At 40.1% G+C, this 14,917-nt stretch overlaps 1 protein-coding gene across 2 annotated transcripts in view; it reads left to right on the top strand.

Annotated features, from left to right (window-relative positions):
* The window catches only part of LOC135708791 (NPC intracellular cholesterol transporter 1-like), a 64,719-nt gene extending 50,063 nt beyond the window's left edge, over nucleotides 1-14,656 (top strand). For both annotated transcript variants that reach the window (XM_065230937.1, XM_065230936.1), the window contains exons 3-7: nucleotides 11,276-11,522; nucleotides 11,589-11,674; nucleotides 11,742-12,414; nucleotides 12,476-13,337; nucleotides 13,401-14,656. In XM_065230937.1, the coding sequence (XP_065087009.1) occupies nucleotides 11,276-11,522; nucleotides 11,589-11,674; nucleotides 11,742-12,414; nucleotides 12,476-13,337; nucleotides 13,401-14,344 (2,812 nt within the window). In that variant the 3' untranslated portion in view covers nucleotides 14,345-14,656. The remainder of the gene's footprint in view (nucleotides 1-11,275; nucleotides 11,523-11,588; nucleotides 11,675-11,741; nucleotides 12,415-12,475; nucleotides 13,338-13,400) is intronic.
* Nucleotides 14,657-14,917: the final 261 nt, after the last annotated feature.

Raw genomic sequence — 14,917 nt, 5'->3', positions numbered from 1 at the left:
TTTGCAATGTGATCAACAAATGATATCTATGTGTCGGACACATACATACTTAATATTTGTACACATAGAAGCAATGTGTGACTACACATACTATTCATTTGGCTCTGTACTTCTGAGTCGATTCTGTTTATGTGTGGTCACATGAAAAACATGTGGAATTTCACATAGAAATTCGTCAATAAAAATGTTTGGAATTTTTTGAGTGTATATGAGGTAAAATACCAAAAATAACACCTAAATAAAAGTCTGCGAATAACGAACTAATAATGCAATTTGGCAGATATCAAAACGTCATTACCATTTTCACCCACTCGCCATCTGTGAGTCAATCGTCACTTTGATTCTTCAATTGTTATCCTCACTTCCGGACCATCAATTGATGAATTCACGCGAAACTGCACCAGTGCATGCGACACCTAGGTTTGAAATCCAAAACCATAAAAGTGATGATGTACTAAAAATTATTCCATACGATTTAACGGGTAGCAAAACGTCATTATCATTTTCACGTCATTTCCATCTGCCGGTCGATCGTAACGTAAGTTCATCAATACTCGGACTATGTACGTTGTTCCTGGGTGCCGTCAGTGGCGCTAAAATAAACATAAGCAAACACATAAAAATACACCGCCTGCTTATCACACCTCGGATGACACTTTACTGTGTGAACAAGCGGTAGGTTTATTGCCCGATGTTTTAACGCTTTAATTGATTTCAAACCACAGGTACATTTACATTACATGATCTGTCTAATTAATTGAACAAGCATATACGTTCATTTTTCTCAGAATAGATTTGTTGACTGCCAAGCTTTTATGGTTTAAATCCCAAATTACCACCATCTTTGCTGGTTTGACAGATTAACTCCCATTGTTTTTTTTAAGAAATCCAATTACATGACCCCCGCTAATCTGAACGACACTTTATGCATATTAACAGAGTTCATTTTTAATTTGCACTTCTATAGTATCTCTATCAGCATCAGAAATGCTTGTTTCTATTTGCTGTTTTGTTTTGACTTTGCGTTCCGTTTCGCAATGTTCCAATTCGCTTTCCTGCATTCCAATTTTCCTGTATTTTAGAGCAATTTTTAGTTTACAAGATGTGCAGATTAGCCGGTATCAAATTAAAAAGTGTTCAGATTAAAAACGATCAGATTACCGGGGGTCCACGGTATAGCGGTTAACTCTGGGATGGCCACCAGAAAATTGATCAGAACTCTGTGAATATGTTTCATTGAGAAACATCGACCAAATTACGTTACCAGTCTGTGTCTGACAGGGTGCACATGAGAGGTAGATAGTGTTCAAATTTCAAACTCCATGGCTGCTAACTTTGCGTGGCGCTGGTGGCCACTTTGAACATAACAAAAAAAATTAAATCAGCCGTTAAATCATAGAACGATGCGTAACAAATCAAGTGTTATGTCTGTTTGCTAGCTTCCAACGACACGTTCGCTGACTTTAGAATAAGGAAAGCCCTAGTAAGTAGAGTTGATCTAATTTCCGTCCTACTAAGCACAACCCACGCTTTACCTATCTCACTGACAAACAGACAAAACACTCACAATCACATTCTCCGCAAATAAGGTGTTAGTTGGGAATGTGCTCGCATTTGTCATGGTAGCACCTCTGAAGCGTTAACCCTCCGTTACTCGCGCCAACTTTTGTAACACGAGTACTCGCGCGTTGTACTTTGTACAACAGTGTGAGTTTTCCATTGCCATTTTGCAGCCGAGCTACCGATCGATATGAAACCAACGGGTATTCGGTAAAAAACTTGTTTTTAACTAAACAAGTTAAACTTTTATCACAGTTAACTCCCAAAAATGCGGATAGTAGAGAAAATGTTAATGGAAACCGCGTAAACGGTGTCCGTACTACGTGGAATTTGACTTAATTGGTTACAACATGGAAAATCTCGAGATCCTGACCAGCTAGAAAGGCAAACTTGTTCTAGAGGTCATAATCTTTTCGCTGGTGGAGAGTAGTTTAGAATTTTCTCACTACGTAGCGCTAGAGTACATGTGCAACTATCGCATGTAATATATCTCGCGATCATGACCAGATAGAAAGTTACTGTCGTCGACAAAGTTTTTCATGAGATCAAACCTATTTCTTGGTGCACAATAGTTCAAAATTTTCTCAATACGCGGCGCTAGTATACACGTGAAATTCTCATATTAAATATCTCGAAATCCTGACCAGATAGAAAGTTACTGTATTGGGTAAAATTGTTCAGAATGTCAAGGCCTTTTCGTTGGTGGAGAAGTTCAGAAAATTACACTACGTGGCGCTAGTATATACGTGCAATTTTCGCATATACAGTAGCTCGATATCCTGAGTAGATAGAAAGTTACTGTTTTAGGCAAAGCTGCTCAGGAGATCATAGCCTTTTTGCTAGTTAACAGTAGTTCAGAATCTTCTCACTAGGTATTGCTCGTATATACATGTTAAGTTTTCGCATGTGATACATCACTAGATCCTGACCAGATAGAGAGTAAATGTCTTTGGCAAAGTTGTTCAGGAAGTCAAGATCTTTTCGTTGGTGGACAGATGTTCAAAATGTGAGAAAACTTTGTGCTTGTATACACATGCAATACTCGCATATACAATAGCTCGAGATCCTGAGCAGATAGAAAGTTATTGCAAATTTGTTCAGGGGGTCCAAACTTTTTGGCTGGTGGACAGTAGTTCAAAATTTTCTCACTACGTAGTGCTAGAATACACGTAAAATTCGCGCATGTGGCTTGTTTCGAGATCCTGACCAGACCAGACAAATGGAAAATTCTGAGCTACTGTCCACCAGCCAAAATACCTTGACCTCCTGAACAACTTTGTGCTAGACAGTAACTTTCTATATGATCAGGATCTCGAGATATAGCATATGCGAGAAGTGTACATGGATACTAACGCCACGTGGTGAGAAAATTCTTAACTACTGTTTACCAGCCAAAATGTCTTGACCCCCTAAGCAACTTTGCCGAAGACAGCAACTTTCTAGCTGATTAAGATCTCGAACTATTGAATATGCGAGAAAGGCACGTGTATACTAGCACCGCATAGTTAGAAAATTCTGAACTATTGTCACCCAATAAAAAGATCTTGACTTCCTGAAAAACTTTTCCGAATACATTTACTTTCTGTCTAGTCAGGATCTAGAGATATTTTATATGCAATAGTTTGACATGTATAGTAGCGTCGCCAAGTGATAAAAGTCTGAACTACTGTCCACCTGCGAAAAAGCCTTGACCACATGAACAACTATGCCGAAGAGAATACCTTTCTATCTGCTTGGGAACTCAAGATATTTTAAATAAGAATTTCACGTATATACTAGCGTCGCGTAGTGAGAAAATTCTGAACTATTGAGCGCCAACCAATAGGCTTTGACCTCCTGAAAAACTTTGTTAAAGACAGTAACTTTCTATCTGGTCAGGATCTCGATATATTTGCGAGAATTTCACATGTATACTAGCGCTACGTAGTGAGAAAATTCTGAACTATTGAGCGCCAACCAATAGGCTTTGACCTCCTGAAAAACTTTGTTAAAGACAGTAACTTTCTATCTGGTCAGGATCTCGATATATTTGCGAGAATTTCACATGTATACTAGCGCTACGTAGTGAGAAAATTCTGAACTACTGTCCGCCAGCGACAAGGCTATGATCTCCTGAACAACTGTGTCGTAGACAGTAACTTTATATCTGGCCAGGATCTCGATACATTCCATGTTGTAATGAATTAAGTCAAATCCCACGTAGTATGGTCACAGTTTACGCGGTTTCCATTTACATGTTCCCTATTATCCGCATTTTTAGGTGTTTACTGTAATCAAAGTTTAGCTTTTTAGGTCAAAACAAGTTTTTTGAGGAATACTCGTTGGTTTCAGATCGATTGGTAACTCAGCAACAAAATGGCAATGGAAAACTCATATGTGTTGTACAAAGTACAACAGCGCGAGTAACGGAGGGTTAAGCAAGAATCCACATTTCGAACTTATCAGTGATGCCAGTCCTTTTTCAGGTCAATTTAGTAGATGTCAGCTCATGAAAATGATAAGGGGACTATGCATCGCACTGGAGACACATTCCACATACTAATCTGAAGAATACAGAAAAACAATTTGTTGAATATTACATCCAAACAGCTGCACATTGGTCATTCCGCATGTTGTGTAATACTACGTTGTACGATGTACACATAATTTGAGAACAAATCAATTTTCAACAGTTACATATTTAAAAAATCTGGAAATAAACGCGATCTCTCTGTCTGGTAAGACGACTGAAAATCCAGATAAATCTGGAATACTGGCAACGCTGCTATCATCAGTATGTCCATGATTCGCCTTGACACCAGTTCCGAAGTGACGTTTCTTCACACACATTTTGACAGTTCCTTATGGGGTTTTGCGTTGGAGTGAGAGAATAAGAAAAAGTCTGCCATGTTTCACACATAGACTGAAAGTTATATATGGGATTTCTCCATATGAGTAAAGAGTTACAGAGCTCTCGTCAACGCCAATACAAAGCAATGAATCTCATCCTCGTTCTGCCTGATCCACAATTCGGAGCTTTCCGACCATTGGCAAATCAAAGTTGGAACTCGTGGAGAATAGAAGAACTATTAGCAACCGGTGAACACTCGTGTTTATTTCAGTTACCGTGTGGACGTAATTTGTGATGAGTCCCGGTCCCTTTCAAATTGTATCATTATTTATGTACGGTCCATATATTTGAAATGACGTTTCACATTCATCTAGTGATGGCCGATTTTCATTCGAATTATCGATTAATCGATTAACGAACCGAAAAGTAAAATATTTGTAATCGGTTATATCATGCCGATATAAGCATTAACATCTCCAGAGGATCATCACCGATCGTTTCAAACATGTGCTGCACTCTCATTGATGGGAATATGGCAGCACAGCGAACAAAAAAAAATCGATTAGTTGTTAATCGAGTAATTAAAAAATGGGACACCTCTGATTTTGGTGTGTTTGTTTTGATAAAACTGAGCGCAAAATTTCATCTCTACCGAGGGGGCAGCAAAACCACAAAATTACCTTGAATACGGGGGGTATTCATTGGATGAAAGGGACCGTAAAAGAAGACACTAAAATAGAAAGTTTTTCTTCCAACAGTTTCATCTTAGTATTCATCTTTGCTATGAAAGTGATGGTGGTTTCAAAATTTTCCATGGGGAGGTATACGAGTGCAATCTTAAAATGCTTTTATTTTGCAAATGGAGCATTTTATTTAAATCGTGGCGTTGAACATTGTTCTCCAGTACACAACGAAAGGTTGCCTGCAAGCAGCGAGCTACAGTCCACACGAGCATCCATATAAGGAGGAAGAAGCCGCTCCGCTATTGATCGGAATCAGTAACTCTTCGTGAGTCGCTGTGGGCCATCTATGCCAAGCGTGTCATACTAAAGAGTACACAGCAAAAAAAAAATGTAATATCGATCAACCTAATTCAAGCTGATGTATGAAATAATGATGCAATAGAAAAAAGCAGATACAATATTACATCAATGGATGTAATTTTGTACGCAAAATCGATGTACATCGTACAATGTGATATTACACAACCGATGGATTGACCTGGTTGCAGCAGTTTCGATGTAATATTCAACAACTTTTTTTGCTGTGTATAAACAGAGAGAACCCGCTCGATTTCATATTCCTACACAAAACACAAGCTTCTGCTGCAGTTAACAAATAAGATTTATTATATAAGACCACGTAGTCCTACGTCACCATTGCGTACAACCCCATAGGGCTGTCCCTTGTAGTTTGTTAACTGGGCTGCTCTTTCATTGGGCGTTCGTTAACGGGTTGTAACCAGCGCTGCCATTTATACAGATTTATCTGTATTATACAGATTTTTTAATCTTAATACAGACCCGATACAGAATACAGATTTATCACAGATTTTTAAATTACAATACAGATTTATACAGATTTTTATAACATGCTTGAGAAAAAAAAATTCAAAATTTATAAAAACAAAATAACTTGCTCGATTATATCAGCGTACCCCCTTCTCTCCAAAATTAATTGTTGTGCTAAAAACCATATTTTTTGCAGTGGGATCTGCTCGAGGCGTTGCTGTTTCTTTTATGCTTCTCTCACTCCCTCCAACGGAAAACGCAGTCACGCCCGTCACGGTAGTTTCGCATTGAAAATGTATTTCGTAAGAAATTGCGGATTTTCTGATATTCTCCATACTGCAAAAATGATTTTACCAGCACTGGCGGGGCGAAATCTCTCGACTTTTCGGTGTAACTACCACACAAATGATGTAATTAATTGTATTCATCTATATTAAAAATATCAAATAGTAATGAACTCGTGCACTTTTTTGCATTTAAAACTGCTTATCAGGAAGACAATGAATAGAAACTAAAATCTCCATACATTTTCAAACGGCTTCATATCACTCTTATAAATAAGTACGGACGATATCACAAATGGCGCAATTATATCCCGTATGGTTAGTACGATAGCCCGAATAGGTGGTTAAGCACTTTTTATGGTTATTTTGTATGCACTGTATTTGTAAAACAACAAAACATGATTAATTAAGAAAAAAATCGTCAATACAGAAAATACAGATTTTTCAATAGAGTGGATACAGATTTTTTATAAAACCACCTGGCAGCTCTCCAGTTAGAAAGCAGTTATGCGTCAAAAATAGGCGTCACATTCAGTTTGACATTTCGTTGTCATAATTGGTGAGGGACATTCGAATGGGGTATTTAGTGTAAATATACATAACTTTTAAATTATTTTAATTTCACACTGAAATCAAGACTTGAAAGCTTTTTTAGTGAAAGTGTTAAGCCTTTCTAAACTCGCGAGTGACAATAACAAGCTTTGAATTGAATTCACGTGAAATGTTTTTATCGTATATCAAACAATCCATTAAAGTTCCCCTCAGTGTTTTTTAACGTTTGACAAACCGGTCCAGTAACGAGTGGAATTCGTTAACTGCGGCGCCAGAGACGATGTTAAGGCTCTGAACCATTTGGTGGATTATTTTAACTTTTGGTTAAAATTTGACAGGTGGAAAGTTATCGATTAACCCTGCTATCCGAGCGTGGTTACTTCTGACAGACAAGAAGTTAAATTTTGACAACCGTGGCTGAGTTCTTCTCGAAAACCGGTCGATCGACAGCACGGGGATTTTCGAACATAGAAAATAACTTTCGAAATGTCACTTTGTAGATAAATTTAACTCGACAAATGGTTCACAGCCTAAATAAAAGACGCGCGAAGACTGAAGCCAAAAGTTCCAATCGAACCATCAAATGCGGTTCTAATCGAGCAATATAAGCATATAAGGCTCTGAACCATTTGGTGAATTATTTTAACTTTTGGTTAAAATTTGACAGATGGAAAGTTATCGATTAACCCTGCTATCCGAGCGTGGTTACTTCTGACAGACAAGAAGTTAAATTTTGACAACTGTGGCTCGAAAACCGGTCGATCAACAGCACGGGGATTTTCGAACATAGAAAATAACTTTCGAAATGTCACTTTTAACCACGAGTTAAATTTAACTCGGCAAATGGTTCACAGCCTTAAATAATTATAATTAAGTTTGCGTATGAAAAGTGAAATTGAACAGAGAATATTATTGTTATTCACCAGCTGTATTCTCGATATGTTCTCACAAAATATTTGCTCCAGTACAACGAAATACATCTACACAGGCTCTGTAACCAAGATCAAGGCGTTTCCGGTGTAATTTTCAGAAAAAAATAAAAATTGTGAAAGACTTCAAAAGAGAGATTTCACTCATACTTGATAGGAAGCTACAATCGCAGATTGAATAATTTTGTGCAACGCTGTGTAGAATATACCCTCCAATGTGGTATATTTGGTTTCACTCAGAGTTGCCAAAAATTGAGTCTTCAAATACTTCCATTGAATAGCGATACTACCGATACGGCTAAAAAAGTATTAATTTTACCGGGATGCTGAAGCAGACGACAGGCGCTCAAATCAAAAGTCATCGGCTCTGGGCTGCGCTTTTACACACCAAATTTTGAGTTCAAGTTCCAGCAAAATGAATTACTGAAGTGAATCCAGCAAAAGCAAGTTTTGCTGTAAAATCAGTAATCGGTATTATTTTGCTGATTGTTCCAGCTAACAGAATTAAATGTCATAATCAAGATCGGTTCTATCGTTGGCAGCTGCGAGCTATGAGATAATTTTTCAGTCGGTTGGAAAATTAATAAGTGCGCACCATAAATTTATCACTAGACAATCAATAATGCTGCGGAAGTCATGAAGTAAGCGTAAAATTCAAACTTTAAGCTGTTTTCCATACAGTCCATACAGCTGCATCGATTTTCGGTTTAAATTCGCGCAACCGAAATCCAGCACATAATGTGATGTGATACACGAACATATTATCATATAATAAACTGTATACCATATATATATATATGTATACCGTAATATATTCTGATAAAAATGTGATTTCTTTAAAACAAAACAAACGAAAATTACTGTTCTTCCAGCAAAACGATTGCCAATCCATTTTACTGGATAATCGGTACATTTTGCTGGTTTTTCAGTTAAGTGCTGTCAAATTAGCTCTGGATCAATTTGCTGGCCGTTCAGCAAAAACATTTTGCTGGATTTCCAGCTCGGCAAAATCCAGCAAAATGTTGCTGGTTTCCAGCGAATAGCCTAGTTAGCGAACAAGTACTGTACATACATATTCATAATCTGCATTAAAAATGGAACTGAAATACAAAATTTCATCAATTGCCCGAGAATTTCATGGTGCCCTGGAACAATTTTAAATAAGTGCGATTACATGAGCAAAACTCACCATTTTAGTGCACCTCGGTTGGACTTTGTATGGGAAGGAGCTTTGTTTTTCCTTGGTTTGTTTTCCGTCGATCTTGTTTTTCCGTGCTGACCACCAATGTTACCGACGCCAGGGAGGCAGTTCCCACACCTGGACCCTACCTATCGACCCATCAACTCATGAACCGGGGACCAACGGCTTTACTTCCCTTCCGAAGGAAGACGTGATCAGAGATGTTATGCCTCCGAACATCTCGGCGGCACCGACTGGGATTGAACTCAGGCCTGCTGGGGTGAGAGGTAATCACGCTTACCACTACACCATTAGTTTTAAAAATCAAAAAAATTAAATTAATTTAAAAATCGAGAAGAATGTCTACGGGATTGATAAAATATCGTTGTGCTCAGAAAACGAAACTCTTTTTAGTACCTGACGTATAAAAACCGATATTTTTTTCGAAATTGAATAACCCATTTTCGTCTAAACGCATTGAAACACCATTGGATTGGATTTTGGATCTTCGGAGACGAGCCAGCCAACGGCTGAAAGTCTCCTTAATAAAGATATATAAAAAAAAACCATTGGATTTTCTTCGTTATACGGATGAAGGCAGAAAAAATGTACTATTTAGGGCGCTTTCTTGTTTTTGAGAACAATGGGTTTAAATATTCATACTATGCTCTCTTGTGAGCTAACGAATCGGCACAAATGTATTATTGACTTGTGCATGGTGAAATCATTTAAATTAATGATGTTTTCTACTCTTTAGAACGGAAATAGACGATTACGACAAAGTTCTGCCCTATAAGATATTCACGATTATGAAACATGACATGCGTATTACATCGTTGTGCATATTTGGGAATTTCGCCTTAAGCATCGATAGTCGCCAACGTCTGGTTCTTGTTATAATTGAAATTGTAAACAAATAAAACTGATTATCGAATTCACAATCAACTGCCAAACGATCATGCATCATCAAATTCCAAATATTTCGGGTTGCTTTTATCAAGCTTTGCCCCACCACCACCACCACCACCACCACCGTCGATTTGTTTGTTATTTTAAGCTTGTTTACATTCATTAACGTTGAGTGGTTCATAGACAGAAAGATTTGCATTCAACGCACAGCAGCCATGGTGTCAGTGATCAGTGTCGTCAGACGGGCAGTTGAGCCCATGACATTGAACTTGGCTTTCAAATAAAGCTTGACGCTTTACGACACAAGACTCGCTCTACCGTGTTCCTTCCTTGGTAACCTAATAAGCAGGAAGGATTTTTAGACTCACACACACTTGAGTTTTCACGTCACTTGAAACGCGAACTCACGAGGGTGGGTTTATAATGACGCAAGTTTAAGGCCTATTTAACTCTGTTTTACTCCTCTTACAGAAGGGTATAGGATTCGGTTTAAATGCGTTGCGTGTTTGTGGTAAATCGGTTTCTGGGCAACCAGTAGACCAAATTTAACAAACCCGGCGCAAAATTAAAGATACAAAGTGTCCACAGAAAGTCTTCGCTTAATTAAATAAATTCGAATAGTTGAAACATATCGCAAATTCGAATTTCGTTCATCATTTCGTGATAAATTAATAGTAGTTTTTTATACCACAGCGGTGTATCCATCGTTATGATATCACCTCGCCTGCTACCTAAATCATATAACTCATTGCACGGAAGATTTAACCTCACTTTTTTCACAGGTAAAATGGCTTGTTGGTGGTTGAACGTTTGACTGTGGTCGAAGCAAATTTGACACTGATGTTAAATTTTCACTAGTGGATTTACTCTAACTCAACTTCAAAGCTTAACTATTAGTATGCATAATAAAGAATGGGGCATATTTCAGTTCATCACTTGCATCATAAAAAAAAACAACAACAACAGTAGAAAGTACCTACTGGCAAAGTTGTGAATTTATCAACTATTTTGCAGCTTTATTAGCTCGATGAAAAGATTATCCCCTTGGTTGGAAGGATGTTTCGCAAATTCCTTCTATAATTTATTGAAGCTTTACTCGCTGATAACCGTTTCATCGAACTCTGACCTTGATTATTAATTCCAACTGACGAATACTCCAGTACGATTCAATTCAATAAACTCGCCGGCACTTTAAAAACAAAACTAGAGTCAACCGACTGACAAATTGCTTAATTCATGTTATTATTGCGACCTAACAACTACACCTATATAATTTTAATTTAAAATCACTGCAATTGTTTCCATAAAGATCAACGCCCTTCACACGTCGCCACAATTTAGCAGCAGTGGATGCACGCTGTGTGTACCATTGCGTGACCGAGGTGAAATAATACCACAGCATTTCACGGGCACCGTTTCCCTTTCCCCTTTTCCAATGATTTTGGGGTTTCTTTCGGTCATATTAATAATCACAGTCATAAATATTGAGTTGGACTACATCAATATCCATCCATTCACAGATTGGGTCGTCTCATAGCGAACCACCCGTTGCGGACCATCATCGTCAGCTGGTTGGTTGTGGCCGTCTGTGGCCTTGGATTTTTCAAATTCCATCATGAAAAAAGTCCCATGAAACTATGGATCCCGCAGAACGCACAGTTCCTACACGACACCAACTGGGTGATCGAAAACTTCAAGGAAGGAACGCGCATCGAAACGGTCATGCTGACCGCACCGGATGTACTGATACCGGAAGTTTTGCAAAAGGTATGTCTACGCCGCCACGCTTTGAGTGAAGTGATTTTGCCTCACACTATGCTCTCGTTGTTACAGATGTCGGAAATAACAGACGAAATCGAAAACTTTATCATTACCAACAGTAAAGGTGGAACGGTTAACTGGGATAAAGTCTGCTTCAAGTAAGATACACCTTAAACTGCGAAATAAGCCCCGCAATAATCTAAAAACTTTTACGCCTTTTTTCAGGGTTCCACTGATAGCAGAATACACTGTCCAAGAACGACGGAAACGTGACGACTCTCAATCCTTAACTACTACAAAACGTCCCAAGAAGGACAGGCCATTGTTCAGCCCAAGTGTCGATCTACCGAACTTCATGTACTGTCCGCTGGTCGAGCGGCTTCCAGTTGGTTGCTTCGGGCTCAGCATCCTAGAGCTGTGGAAATACGATCGCGAAGTGATTGCCAACCTGACGAAGAAGGACATCGTCGATAAGCTCAACAGCACCAAGATCAGCCCCGTTACCGGACACACGATCGACTTCTCTGAACTGCTCGGAGGGATACAACGGGACTGGACTGGACGGATCGTTTCTGCCACGGGTTTGTACTCTAATTGGATGGTCCACGTCAACTACTCCGAAGTGGACGCGGACGTCAGTGGGAATGCCGCCGGAACGGAGGATTGGGTCACGGAAGACGCAATGCTTTGGGAAGGTAAGTATTTGCAAAAGCTCGGTGAGATTCAGCAAAATTTCACCGGCGGGGATACGGAATTGTTCTACGCTGCTGGACGAAGCTACGGTGATATCAGTGCAGATTCCATGTTCAAGGACATCGACAAGCTGGTATTTGGAGGTGTGATCATGTTCATTTACATGCAGCTGGTGCTATCAAAGTTCAGCTGGACTGAATTCAGGGTGAGTTGTATAGGTCACTCTTATCTTAGATTTTGGTGCTCTAATCAAGCTTTATTTACAGGTAATACTTGGCTCCGTCGGTCTTTTGAGCGTTGCAATGGGCTTCGTTGCTGGGAGTGGCATCGTTTCCTTGCTAGGGGTATCGTATGGGCCCGTTCATACATGTCTGCCGTTTCTGCTGATGGGACTCGGCGTGGACGATATGTTCGTAATGATGGCCTGTTATCGAAAGATCCGGGATACGCATGCGGATCTACCGCTGCCGGAACGAATGGGTCTTATGTTGAAGCATGCCGGTGCATCGATTACGGTGACTTCCCTTACCGACATCGTAGCCTTCGGCGTTGGTTCGATAACTGTGCTACCATCGTTACAGTCCTTCTGTATCTACGCAGCGTTCAGTGTGCTGATGATGTTCTTCTTTGTCATCACATTTTACGTCGCTATATTCACCCTAGACGAACGGCGAATCGCTGCCAACAGGAATTCGTTCATTCCTTGGAAAATTCATGATGAGAAATCTACGCAACTATGGTGCCAGTACAATCTGATGCATCGGTTCATTAAGTTTGTTTATTCGAACATCATCCTGACAAAGCTCGGGAAAACGCTCATCATCCTTGGCGTGATTTGTATGACTGGACTGAACATTCAAAGTTTACTGAAACTTCGCCAGAAGTTCGATCCGAATTGGTTTATCCCGGAGGAAACGTACTACAGTAAATACGTCGTCAAAACTAGAGAGCAGTATCCGAACAATGGCTATGAAGGCATGCTTCTTCTCGGAAACTACAACTACACTGCAGAACTAAAGGAACTGCTCAAGATAACACACGAGCTGGAGAACAGAACAGACATTCTGCACAGTGTAGATTCCTGGGTTGAACCATTCCAGGACTTTGTGCATACGTACTATGATCAAGGTAAACCACATCTGTAAACTTCACCTAACCCTCCTTCCATTCAAACGACTCCCACTCTTACAGACATTGGCGAAGTCGTACTCAGCGATTCGGACTTCCACTTATATCTTTCCAAGTTTCTGTACAGCCACGAAGGCGGTCGTTACCAGATGAACTTCAAGTTTGCAACCAAACTGCATTGCGGACAGCCTGCACCGAACATTACCGTCACTACCATCGCGTTTAAATTCTGCCCATTCAGGGAACGCGAAGAATACATCCCCGCCAAGCATGCCCTCGAAGAGTTACTCGCCCGAAGTAATTTCACCACTGATCATCAGTTTAAAACTATCTGGGCAAAGGTCTTCGCCAATTGGGTCACCGACGAAATTATCGATACGGAAATCTACCGAAACGTTGCCCTAGCCATGATTGGCGTTATGTTCTGCTCGGCCGTCTTGATCGTGAACCCGCAGATTTGCTTCTGGATCTTCATATGCGTCCTGTTAACGTTGGTCAACGTAGGTGGATTCATGCAACGATGGAGTCTCACCCTGGATTTAGTCTCCTGTATTGGTCTTCAACTCGCCGTTGGACTCTGCGTTGACTACGCAGCCCACATCGGTCATACATTCCTGACCATTAGCAACGGAAACCGCAATCAACGGTCGCTGGAAACTGTACTCCACATCGGAGCTGCCGTACTCTACGGAGGTGGATCAACAATCCTCTCGCTCAGCATGCTCTCCGGATCCCAAGCGTACACATACCGAACTTTCTTCAAAATATTCCTTCTAGTTATTCTACTCGGCCTCTTTCATGGCCTCGTTCTTCTACCGGTAATTCTTAGCTTGGTAGGTCCACCTCCCTACAGTGGCTTCGTAGATGAAGCCAACAAGCTTCCCGATGATATTGAGAAAGAAATGCTACCCATCCCGCACGACCAGAAGCGACACAGACCTGTGAACGGTGAACTCGCTCTGAACGAAGAGGAGAAACAACCGATGAGGGCAGCTTCAACGGCATGAAACAGTATCGTGGTAGTTTCGAGAAACTTGAAGCGTTCCATGACTTAACACCGCAAATATAGCTACTAGAAGGGACCGAAATGCACAAAATCAGAAACATTTCATCACAGACACGCAAACCAGTCTTTATTACACGCATACATAAAAGCACGGGCGAACTGCGTTCTGCTTTTCGTAATTTTTTTTTTCGATCTTATTTAGGCCACGTGATGCCATTGTGATTCTAATCTTGTTAAGGTACATAACATTTTTTGGACAAAGTCATTACAAGTATAAGTGATTTTTGGATGGAAAAAATGAAATGAAATTGTAGACTTGTGGCGGGTAAAGTTTATTGATCCGAAATGGTCCTGAAAAGGTTGATTGTAACCCGCAAGTGCCTGAGCACCAGTTCAGAATATCATCCCAACTATATGCGGTATAGTCTTTTTTTTTCCTTGATTTGTTTTCCGTCGATCTTGGTTTCCGTGCTGAGCACCAATGCTACCGACGCCAGGGAGACAGCTCCCACACCTGGACCCTACCTATCGACCCATCAAACTCATGAACCGGGGACCAACGACTTCTCTTCCG

Source organism: Ochlerotatus camptorhynchus, unplaced genomic scaffold, assembly GCF_037179485.1.
Source record: "Ochlerotatus camptorhynchus isolate MF236.1 unplaced genomic scaffold, CSIRO-AGI_Acam_v1.1 ptg000335l, whole genome shotgun sequence".
Classification (NCBI taxonomy): Eukaryota; Metazoa; Arthropoda; class Insecta; order Diptera; family Culicidae; genus Ochlerotatus; species Ochlerotatus camptorhynchus.
The sequence above is the reverse complement of the archived record's forward strand: the minus strand, read 5'-3'. Positions and strand labels throughout refer to the sequence as shown.